This window comes from Charadrius vociferus, unplaced genomic scaffold (genome assembly GCF_000708025.1).
Source record: "Charadrius vociferus isolate BGI_N301 unplaced genomic scaffold, ASM70802v2 scaffold559, whole genome shotgun sequence".
NCBI lineage: Eukaryota > Metazoa > Chordata > Aves > Charadriiformes > Charadriidae > Charadrius > Charadrius vociferus.
Genome location: NW_009650252.1, coordinates 141,989 through 152,661, shown reverse-complemented (window position 1 = coordinate 152,661; position 10,673 = coordinate 141,989). Strand labels below are relative to the sequence as shown.

The window sequence follows — 10,673 nt, the reverse complement described above, 5'->3', positions numbered from 1 at the left end:
GGGGGGGGGGAAGGTGTCTCCCCCATTTCCTTCCAGGCTGTGGTCAGAACAGGGCTGAGCCTGCTATGCCTGAGGGCTGACCCCTCACAGCCAGGCCCTTGTGCCTCCATTGCGGGAAGGCTGGGGGGAGGATGTGGGGGGCAGAGCAGAGGCCCCTGTGCCCTGGCATTGCAGCAGGGCTGCCCCAGCCCTCTGCTTGCAGCTGGACAGGCAGCTAGGAGCCAGGCTGGCAGGCAGTGGGCAGGGACGGGGGGGTCTGCACACCAAATCCAACCTCACTGCCACCTAGGTGGGTAACACCGCTACGGGGCTGTCATTTCAGCAACACCCTGCCCTGAAACGCGGCTGGTGGGGCAGCCCCAGGGGAGACTCGAGGGCAGAGGAGGCTGCTGAGCCTGCGCTGGGGAGGGGGCAGCTGCCAGCCGGGGTATGAGTCGGCCTGGCGCTCACTCTCCCTTCCCCAGAGCCGAGCTGCAGGGAGACATCCCCGGCTCTGAGCACAGGGGAAAGGGGGGAGCACAACCTGCAGGCAGTACTCACAGGTAGTGGCAGGTGCCTCCTTCCCACACGGGGAATGACTTGGTTTCCGAGTACAGCCGCGTGCACGAGTGTGGCACCTTCTTGCAGGCTGCTTGGGGAACAGGAGAGGGGAGCTATCAACAAGCCCTTCTCTAGCCCTGCCTGCCTGTGCCCCGTGGCAGGGGGCCGGCGAGGCCCCCCTGGTTTCCCCTCTACTGTCCTGAAGCGCTGGGCTCAACAGAGCTGACCCGCCAGGAAAAGCAGAGCTCCCAGCCCTGTGGTGCCCAGATGGTAACTACATGGGCAGGGTAGGAGCCTGACTTGCCAGGCTACGTGGAGGCAGAGGGCTTGGCCAGAAGCGGGGAGCGGACCTGCGCTCCCAGATCCGCCCGAATTGCCAAGAGCAGAGCCCAGCCCCTCTCTCTGCTCTCAGTACAGCACAGCCCTCTCTAGTGGAGCCTGGGCATGGCTGGTACTCCTCCGGATGAGAGGAGCTGGGTGCTGACAGGGTGTGCTCAGTGACCTGGGGGACCTGTGACTGGCCAAGCTGGGCACGGGCCATCCACCTGCAGGAGGGAGCTTGGCCCTCTGGCAGCAGCGCCGCACTCACCCAGCTCACAGAGCCAGCCCTTGAATCCAGGGCGGCAGTCGCAGTGGTAAGATTTAGTGTCCCTGGCGCAGGTGCCTCCGTTCCTGCAGGGGTTTGTGGAGCAGTTCTGCCCCTCACCTGCAAAACAAGTACAGCCGTCAGACCCCAGGGCCATGGCGCAGCACAACCTGCTCCCCCGGCATGCCAGGGTGCTCCTTGGGGAGAGCTGCAAGCAGGTGAGCAGCAGGGGGCAGCTGGCAGGAGCCCACACTGCGGCCTTTGTGTGTCTCCCAGCAGGGCAGCAAGGAGCGGAGGCAGGGGCTGAGCCACCTGCCTGCCTGTGGGGCCTGGGCTGGGTCCGTGCTGCTCGTCTGTCTCCCCCTGGACTTACTCTTGCTCTTTGCCTCACGCATCTGCAGTACCAGACTGCCCTGGCTGGACACCTCCACATTCTCCAGCTTCACTGGGGCCTCTGGCTCTGTGCAAGGAGAGGGTCAAATATTACCTCCAGCCAGGGCCAGACCCAAAGGCGGCCCCTCCGATGGGATTCAGCCTGCCTGCAGCATCAGAGGGCTGGACAGGCCTGTGGTTTAGCCAAGGTGGTTTAGCCAGGTGGCACCCCTTGAATTAGGGTGACAACCTCATGCTACCTGGAGGGCTATGGGACACGGAGCCCTGAGGAGGCAGGGGCAGAGCGGAGATGTGCAGCAAGCCCAGGGCTGCCATCGAGCGTGCTGGGCCCCTTCCCCACCCCATGGCATGGGATTCCCAGGCCTGGCAGGATATCTTGTGCTGGCACTTGTATCCCTGGTGTTCCAGGGATGGCAAATGGGGGGCTGGTCCTGGGCTAGTGAGGGGCTTCTCACCCAGGCGCCCTCCTCGAGTGCAAGGCTGTGCTTGGCATGGCTGCTGGGCATGCAGGGGCTGCACTGGAGAGCTGTGGAGTCGCTGCCTGGGCTCCCACTGTTGCTGACAGGGGAAAAGTCCAGCCCGTGCCACAGCCAGCATTGCCTCCCATCAGTGAGGGCCCCGCTCTGGGTGCCCTGACTGGCTGTGTGTCACTATTCTCCATGGGCAGGGGTCTAGCAAGCAGGGCAGATGTTTGTCTGCCCAGGGAGAGGTGAGAGGGCTCTGCCCTCCTCTATGGCTCCCCCAGCCCTACAGCAGCTTGCCCAGCTGCCACCCTGGAGATGGCACTGGGTGACAGGAGGGGGCCAGAAATGCAGCAGAGCACTTACGTGTCTTCACAGTGATGGATTTGCCCAGTGCAGTGCCAAACCTGGCGCTGATCCTCCCTCTGCCATCCACCAGCTCAGTGAACCTGGGACAGGAGAGCCATGAGGGTACGGGGTACTGAGGGTCCCCCAGGCCACAGCCACCCCATGCACTAGGGCTGGCGGCAGCTGGATAAAGCACTCGCTGGCGGCATCAGGCTACATGCGAGTCCAATGGGCTCAGGGACCTGCTTACAGGGCAAGGGCCTGCCTGGCTTGGGACCCCAATTGGTGGGCAAGAGGTGCAACCCAGCAGGAGCACGGCTTGACCCTGTGCACACCCAGACATGGGATGTGGGAAAAGGGGCTGTGCTTAGCTCAATGCATGGGCTGCACACTGGTGGAAGAGCCAGGAGTGCTGGAGCAGTGCCTACCTGGGGGCTGGTGAGGGCTCCTCAGCTGTGTCGTGATCTGCTAGCAAGCGGAGTTCGGGCAGGAAAGCCGGGGGCAGCCTGTTGCGCAGGACCCGGGGGTGTCCAGCTTGGCTCCACCGTCTCTCTGGAGCGCCGTCCCTCTGCACTGCAGACCAAAGGCTTAGGCTTAGGAGGAGGCAGGCTGCGAGTCAGCACAGACACCCAACTCCCAGCCAGACCCCTCATCCCCAGGCTGCCATTTAGGGCTATCTGGGGACACATCCACACCCCTGGGCTGCAAGTGCTGGACCCTGCAAAGCCTCACTGAGCTGTAACTCTGCATCTGCCCTCCGCTAGTGGAGGCAGCACCCTGCAACACCCACCTCCCTTTGCAGGGGACCTGCGTCCTGTCCCCACAGTCTGCTGTGGGCAGCCAGTTCTGGGGCAGCAAGTCCCCATGGGCTCGTTATTCTGTTGGTCAACTGGTTTCCAAACCGCCCCCACCCTGCTTCCCCATTAGCCCATAGCCTCCCTTGTGCTGCAGTGAACTGACAGCGTCCCAGCCCCGGTGAGCCAGGCACTCACAGGTGGTGACGTAGAGGTGGATGGGCTCGCTGTGCACTTGGCCTTGCTCCGTGTTCTGCACAGCTGTCACAGACAGGCGGTACCGCTGCCCGGGGAGTAGGTCCCGCACTGTGTAGGACACAAGCTTGCCGTTGGGCACGTAGCGGCTCTTCACACTCTGAGCGGTGGTGACGTTGATGATGTACCCCTCCACAGCGCCAGCAGGCGGCTGCTCCCACACCATGGACACAGAGGTGGCAGTGACACGGGAGGCAGTGAGGTTTTGTGGGGGCAGAGGCCCTGGGGCAGACAGGAGATGGAAAGAAAAGGGGTCAGCGCTGGTGTCCTTGAATGGTGACTGCCCTACTTGCTCACATGCCACCTTATAAGCATGCTAGGGTCCCAACTTGCCTGGACGTGCTCTGGCCAGCCCTCAGCCCGACTTCAGCCATGCAATGCACTGGAAGGAGATACTCAGCGCTGGGGCTGGGTCCCTGCCAAGGTGGGCTGAGCCTCCCTGCACCCCAGTACCTGGGTCTGGCCCTCACCGTACAGCAGGGAATGCATTGGGCCTGTGTGGGCTCTGCATGGGGCTGAGCTCATGCTGGGCTTGAGCAGTGAACATCTGGCAGGAGAGGACATGCTGCTGCCTTGCCGGCCCTTCCCAAGGGCTGCCTGCACACCTCCTGCCCTGCCGTGCTGGCCAGACAGGCTGACAGCTTTCACACCTTCCCCTCCCTGCAGCTTTCCTGCTGGCCAAAAGCCATGGCTGCCCTGTGCCTGCCAAGCCCCAAAGCCCATGCAGCAGGGGGCAGTGAGGGCAACCCCACTCACTCGTCCACACATGGAAGGGGGCCGTGGCCAGACTCTCTGAGAGGTGGTCTTCTGTCCCTAGACCGCTCAGCGTGGTAACATGGACGATGTACCTCTCTCCTGGCTGCAGGTCCCTGTGGAGGAGGAAGGCAGGGTGGGAAGGGGTAAGCTGGGCAGCCTGGGAGGGCCAGCAGGCCCAGCACCCGCTTGCCGCCCCACTCACAGGAAGGTGTACTTGGCCACGCTGCTGTTCAGCTCCACGGTGCGGTCTGCCAGGTCCCCCGGCTGGCGGATGGAGACACGCACCCTACTGACGGTGGAGTGCTTGAGCCGGTGGAGAGCCCATTGCACCGTGATGGTGCTGGCTGTCACATTCATGATCTCAAAGCCTTCCACCGGACGCGGTCCTGGCCAGAGCAAGCAGAGAGGGCTACGGTCAGCTGCTGGTCATCGCAGGGCACCGCGTCACTTCCCCACGGCCCCGCATAGGGGGGTCCTGCCTGTCCCTCTGGATTGGCTTCCCCAGCAGGAGCAGCCCAGTGCCACCTGCCCTGCCGGACTCATGCTTTCCTGTCCAGTCTTGTTCTCTCCTGTCCTCCCTGGGAGGTGCAGACAGGTGGGAGGCCCATCCATCTCCCTACCTGCTCGGCCTCCTGCCATACGTAGCACCCCTGGGGCTGTCCTCCTCTGCCCCCAGCCCCCCGCTGCCAGCTCCAAAGGGGCTGCAGGGCCTGGGCCTGGCCCTAAGCCCACCGCATGCCCAGGTGGCCATCCTGAGCCCAGTTCTCCCTGCCCCAAGCACCTGCCTTGGCTCGAGGCCTCCCAAGATGCTGTGGCTGGGGTCGCAGACACGTGCTGTGCCCAGTGCCATGCCTGCCTTCTCCTCCCCTGGGCTTCACTTGGTCTCAGCCCACTGGGGGGGATGTGGCCTGCCACCATCCCCTCCCTCTCATTAGAGGGCAGCTTTTCTAGGTCTAATCCCCTCCATCCTCCATTTACTCAATTTCTACATCTGCCTGCCCTAGAAAGTGGGACCACAGCTGCCCATGCCCCCACAGAGGCATCACAGTGACCCCCTCCCTCTGCCAGCCTCTGCCCTCTCTGGCACGTCCCCACGCTGAGCCTGGCAGAGTGACTCGCCCACAGGGCTCGTTGTCAGCAGAGATCGCCCAGGCCCGCTGCCCAGCTGGCGCAGGGGCTTCTCCAACTTGGCCAGGCAGCACTGGGGAACCTGCACGCCCTGGGCCCAGTGACAAGGAGTAACTGGTGCAGTGCGTGCAGCCTGGCCCTGACAAGATCTGGGACCAGTCCCCGCTGCTGGCGGCTGTGCCAGCCCCTGGGCAGGGGCCAGGTGAGCTGCGGAGGCGGTCAGTCCCTTTTTACTCACAGCAAAGAGAACAGCAATTCTCTGTGCCAAGCAGTTTCCAAAGGGCCCCAGCTAGATTTTGGGATCTGCACCACCTCCAGGGTTCAGCACAGGCCTGGGCTGCAGCTGGAGCCGGCGGCGGGGAGGAGGTGGCACAATCCCTGGCGCCTGCGGGGGCCGCGCCTGCTCACGACCGTGATCCCCCTGGGGACACTACTCACTAGTGCGCGTGGTGAGCATGACGGGCCTGCTGATATCATTCTTGTTGTTCACGTTGCGTTTGACTGAAAAGACAGAAATATTGTAGGCTCTGCCGGAGGCTAGTGCCCGCAATTGGTGGGCAGAACGACTTCGGTCCACAAAATCTGTCCTGCGGTAAGAGCCGTCGAGGGATACGTACGTCACGGCGTAGCCGTCAATGAGTTGCCTGGCAGCTGCGTCCTCAGGTGGGTGCCAAGAAATCAACACACCAGTGTCCTCCACCCTTTCCACCTTTAATGAGGTTGGTGGCAGCAATTCTTCAGGGTGTGGGCAAAAGCAAAGGGGAGAGGTAATGCCATGAATCTTTAGAGAACTGACGCCGGCAGCAAGAGGCAGAGCAGCAGCAATGGAGGACAGGGCCCTTGCTCTCTCCCTCGGCATGCCTGGCAGCAGCCCTGAGGGCACCAGCCGCCTCCGGCCCAGCAGGCGCAGGAAGAGCCGGGCTGTCGCGAGTGCTCCTGGCCACCGTGACCTGGCAGCACTGGCAGCTGAGTGCTTGCCACCGCCTGCCAGGCCTGGGACACCGGCGAGATGGGGTGAGGGGCCCCGGGGAAGCCAGTGCCAGCAGCAAGAGGCTTCCCTCAGATGCCTCAGCCTCCCCTCCTGAGGGCATCCGAGCGATCACCATCGCTGCAGAGGACCAGGGAAACCTGTTCCCAGTGTCCTCCTGCTGAGCCCGGCACCCGTGGCAGTGGCTCAGCATGCCAGCAGCACCCGTCCACAGCATCGGTGGGGCCCGGGGCTGCCCCCCACGGTGGCAAGACCCCAGCCCTGGCCCGCCTCAATGAGAGCTGCTGGTCCTAGCCGGCGTTGAGCCCTGCGCCACATCCTGGTGCCGCTGCTGAGGGCCTTTACCTTTTTCGCAGCTCTTGCCTGTGTAGCTGACTTTGCAGGTGCAGCTGTGGGTGCCATTGCCAGGCAGGCAGTAGCCTCTGCTGCCGCAGGGGCTGGGGAAGCACGGGGCGCTGGCCGCAGGAGAGGAGCCAAGCCCAATGGCGTTAGCGGTGCCGGCCAGCCAAGCGGTCGCCCCGCACCTCACCGCCCTCCCCCCCCCACCTGTCTCGCAGGGGTAGCCGAAGAAACCCTCTGGGCACACACAGAGGTAGGAGCCCCTGTAGCTTTCGCACTCCCCTCCATTTCGGCAAGGGCTCGACTCGCAGGCATCCACTTCTGGAGGTGGGAGGAGGCCAGTGGTGAGGGGGCATCCTGGCATACCAGCAGCCAGCTCTGGTGGGTGAGCGATGGCAACGACCCCCCGAGGCGGCAGGAGGATGGATGCGCAGCCTGGGGGCTCAGCACAGCCGGTCTGGACCCAGAATCCCACCCAAGCACCATGGTGGCCACATACCCTGGCAGGGGGTGTGATGCCTTTGAAAGGGGATCCATCACCAGTGGCCACTTTATTCCTTGCCCCCTCCCCACTGCAGCAGTTTCAACTCAGCCCCCCAAACCACAGGAAAGGAGATGTGACAGGCAGCAAGCACCCAGGGTGATGGCTCGGAATCAAGGATGGCAACCAGCTGCCTGGCTTGGTGCTGGTCCTGGCCACATGCCAGAACTGGCCACATACCGGTGCCCACAATCCAGCCTCCCACTGCCCTGGGAAGGTCAAGTCCCTACCTGTCTCGCACTGGGTCCCCACAAAGCCCTCAGGACAGTAGCAAGCGAAGGACCCAGGGAGGTCCCGGCAGGTCCCGCCATTCTTACAGGGCTCTGACTGGCACTCATCGACATCTGGGGAGCAGTGGGAGAAGTGCCGGCTCAGCACAGCGACAGGGCCAGCAACACAGGATGGGGGGCTTGGAGAGGCAGCACTTCCCCCACAGGGTAAGGACCGTCCCCAAGTCACTCACCACCCCCAAGCCCACGAGGCAGGAACAGCCCCACTCCCAAGGCCGTCGGGAGCCCACTGCCCCACACCTGACCCTGCGCAGAGGCTGCAGCAGGAGCTGGGCATGGGAACATGCCCACAGGGACACATGGGCACAGCTGGCAGTGTGAGGCTGTGCCAAGAGGTCCCATAGAGTGCCTGCGGCACGTGCCCTCCTCTAACTCCCAGCCAGCACCCCACCTTCTCCCACCACTGTTCTCTGCCAGGCCCCAGGATGCTGGGCTAGAGCTGCCTGCCAGAGTCCCACCAGCCCCCATGCTGCCCATCACCCCCTTCAACCCACACCCACACAGAACCACCACCATGCAAATACACGGAAGCAGGAGCACAGCATAGCCAAAAACGTGTGACCTCAAGATGCTTTCACCACCCACCCCCCATTGGCCAACAGCTTTGGAACCATGCAGGGCACTTCCCACCCAGATCCCGACATCTGGGACTTAATCTGCATGGGCTTAACATGAGTCAGGAGAAGCCCCATCAGCAATGGGGATGCCCACACAGCATCCATTAGCGGGCAGACACAAGCAGCGCAGGTGCCCTGCAGCCCTGCCTACTCTTCCACCAGAACGGCAGCAGTGTCTCCCTGCCGGCACATCCCACAGCTGGCGGGGGGCTCTGGGAGAGGAGCCCTTGCCGCAAGCTGATCTGAGCACACAGACAGGAGGCTGAAGCTGACACACACAACCGCAGGCAGCCCAGCTCCTGGACATGGGGTTCACGCCTGCTGTCATTCCCTGGGGCTGAGGGGTGAGGAAGGGTTTGCTATAGCCACCCGCAGCAGCCTGGGGCATAGCTAGCATGGTCTCTTACCCAACTCGCAGTGGTGGCCAGTGTAACCTGGCTCACACAGGCACAGGAACTCGGCAATGCGGTCCTTGCACTGACCGCCATTCAGGCAGGGCTGGGACCGGCACTCATCGATCTCTGCAAGCATTTGGGCAGGGGGAAAACCAATGAGAAAGATGTGAGCACTAGGCAGGGGTCCCTGTCTGTGGACACCGGCAAGGGAGGACTACAGTATGTGTCCTGGGGTCACCAAGCCATAGTTGTGACCACAGTCCATTGGGACAGTGCCCCAGGGCTCAGCGGCTCCCCAGCACTCCTCACCATCACATTCCGGGGGGTCGCTCCAGACACCAGGCAAGCGGCAGACGCGGGGATGGTTGTGCTGACTGAGTGTGTAGCCCAGCTCACACTGGTATTCTGCCAGTGAGCCCACCTTGGTGGAGTTGAAAGACGCCTGAGCATGCTTCACCTCGCTGGGGACACCGCAGTCGACCTCTGGGGAGATTGGGGACCGGGGTGGGGGGGTGAGCAGGGCCCACAAGCCCCCAGCCCCCAGCTGGCAGGGACAGCCCAAGACCCTTACCGGATTGGCAGTGCTTCCCTACATAACCCACGGGGCATGTGCAAACATAGCCCCCACCGAGGTCCTCGCAGGTAGCGCCATTCTCGCAGGGGCTGAGGAAGCACCGGGAGGGCACTAGAAGAACAGAGCAAAGAGCAACTGCTGCGGAGCTGGCAGGGCCACAAAACCAGAGTCATCCCCTTTCCCCCTCCAGCAGCGCAGTCCAGCCCTCCAGCGGGATTGCAAGGAAGAGTCAAAGCACTTCAAGTTACAGGGAAGGGGATTCAAATCAAGCAGCGAGGGCTCGCTTGCCACCACTGCAGCTGTCTGCTCCGCCAGCAGCCCCAACACCTCCCCAGCACCGGTGCACCCTGCTCACACCTACCAATCTCGCAGTGCCGGCCAGTGTATCCCGGGGGACAGTCGCACTTGTACTTGCCAATGTAGTGGAAGCAGGTGCCCCCGTTCTGGCAGGGCCCCGAGGCACAGGGGTCCGGCTTACCTGGGGGCAGAGGGCAGGCAGGAGCTGAGCAGCAAGCAGGATGACTGCCGCCTCTCCTCCCCAGGTGGGGGCCGGGGGGCCGTACCGATCTCGCAGTGCTTGCCGGTGAAGCGGTAGGGGCAGGTGCAGTGGTACTCGCCATCCGCCTCCCTACAGGTGCCCCCGTTGCGACAGGGCCCCATGCTGCAGAGCCGTGGCTTGGCTGCAGAGAGAGCACCGAGAGCGGGGCTCACCCACTGCTGCCGGCACCGTGAGAGCCACGGCCACCCGCCAGCACCCCACTGAACCCCTCGCTGTGAGAAAGCCAAGTGCACCTGAGCCTCACAGCCCTGGGCTCAGCAAGACTGTGAAACAACACCCGTGCAGACATGTGCCAGGGCCTCAGGGGGCCACGGGCACATAATGGCAGGGGATGGGGGCTGCTCCTGAGGCCAGAAGCTCAAGCGTGTAAAAACAACACTGATGGTGCTGTGCAGCCCCACTGAACCCCTCGCTGTGAGAAAGCCAAGTGCACCTGAGCCTCACAGCCCTGGGCTCAGCAAGACTGTGAAACAACACCCGTGCAGACATGTGCCAGGGCCTCAGGGGGCCACGGGCACATAATGGCAGGGGATGGGGGCTGCTCCTGAGGCCAGAAGCTCAAGCGTGTAAAAACAACACTGATGGTGCTGTGCAGGAAAAACAACTGTTTTGGCTGCTGTGACTGTTGGGGAGCCCTGCAATCCTACCTCTACCCTGCGGGATGGGATGGGATGGATAACCTGCACCCACTTTCAGCTGCAGCTCAGCAAGCAGCTGCTCATCTCCCACAAGGGTCCAAAGCTCTTCTCCCACCCCCTGCCAGGTCCTGGGGCCGTTAGGGAGCTCTGTGCAGGTACCTTTCTCGCAGTGCTTGCCAAGGAAGCCTCGAGGACACTCGCAGGTGTATGAGTCGTCATGAACCTCGCAGGACCCCCCGTTCAGGCAGGGCTCAGAATCGCAGGGGGATGGCATCGCTGCAAAGCCAAACACAGGGTATGACTGAGGATGTATGAGCAGGGGTGTGAGGGCTGCTCCCCAGCTGATGACAGTATCTGTACCCACTGCCCCAGCCCCCACTGCGTCCCTCCCCGGGGCTGGTCCCGTGTCCCCATGGATGAGACTTACTGTGGTTGGTGCCGTAGGCAGTGTGGAAGACGGAGGGGGAAGGC

The 10,673-nt window shown here is 63.2% G+C and overlaps 1 protein-coding gene across 1 annotated transcript in view; it reads right to left on the bottom strand.

The window, feature by feature from the left end:
* The window catches only part of SNED1 (sushi, nidogen and EGF-like domains 1), a 25,181-nt gene that overhangs the window by 664 nt on the left and 13,844 nt on the right, over nt 1–10,673 (bottom strand). Inside the window, 18 exon segments of the mRNA XM_009893084.1 lie at nt 541–628; nt 1,130–1,246; nt 1,500–1,586; nt 2,347–2,429; nt 2,757–2,901; nt 3,321–3,599; nt 4,134–4,246; nt 4,336–4,519; nt 5,700–5,996; nt 6,595–6,909; nt 7,360–7,473; nt 8,444–8,557; nt 8,741–8,914; nt 9,003–9,116; nt 9,367–9,483; nt 9,569–9,685; nt 10,362–10,478; nt 10,630–10,673. The exon segment at nt 10,630–10,673 is cut by the window's right edge and continues 11 nt beyond it. Of these exon segments, the coding sequence (XP_009891386.1) occupies nt 541–628; nt 1,130–1,246; nt 1,500–1,586; nt 2,347–2,429; nt 2,757–2,901; nt 3,321–3,599; nt 4,134–4,246; nt 4,336–4,519; nt 5,700–5,996; nt 6,595–6,909; nt 7,360–7,473; nt 8,444–8,557; nt 8,741–8,914; nt 9,003–9,116; nt 9,367–9,483; nt 9,569–9,685; nt 10,362–10,478; nt 10,630–10,673 (2,619 nt within the window).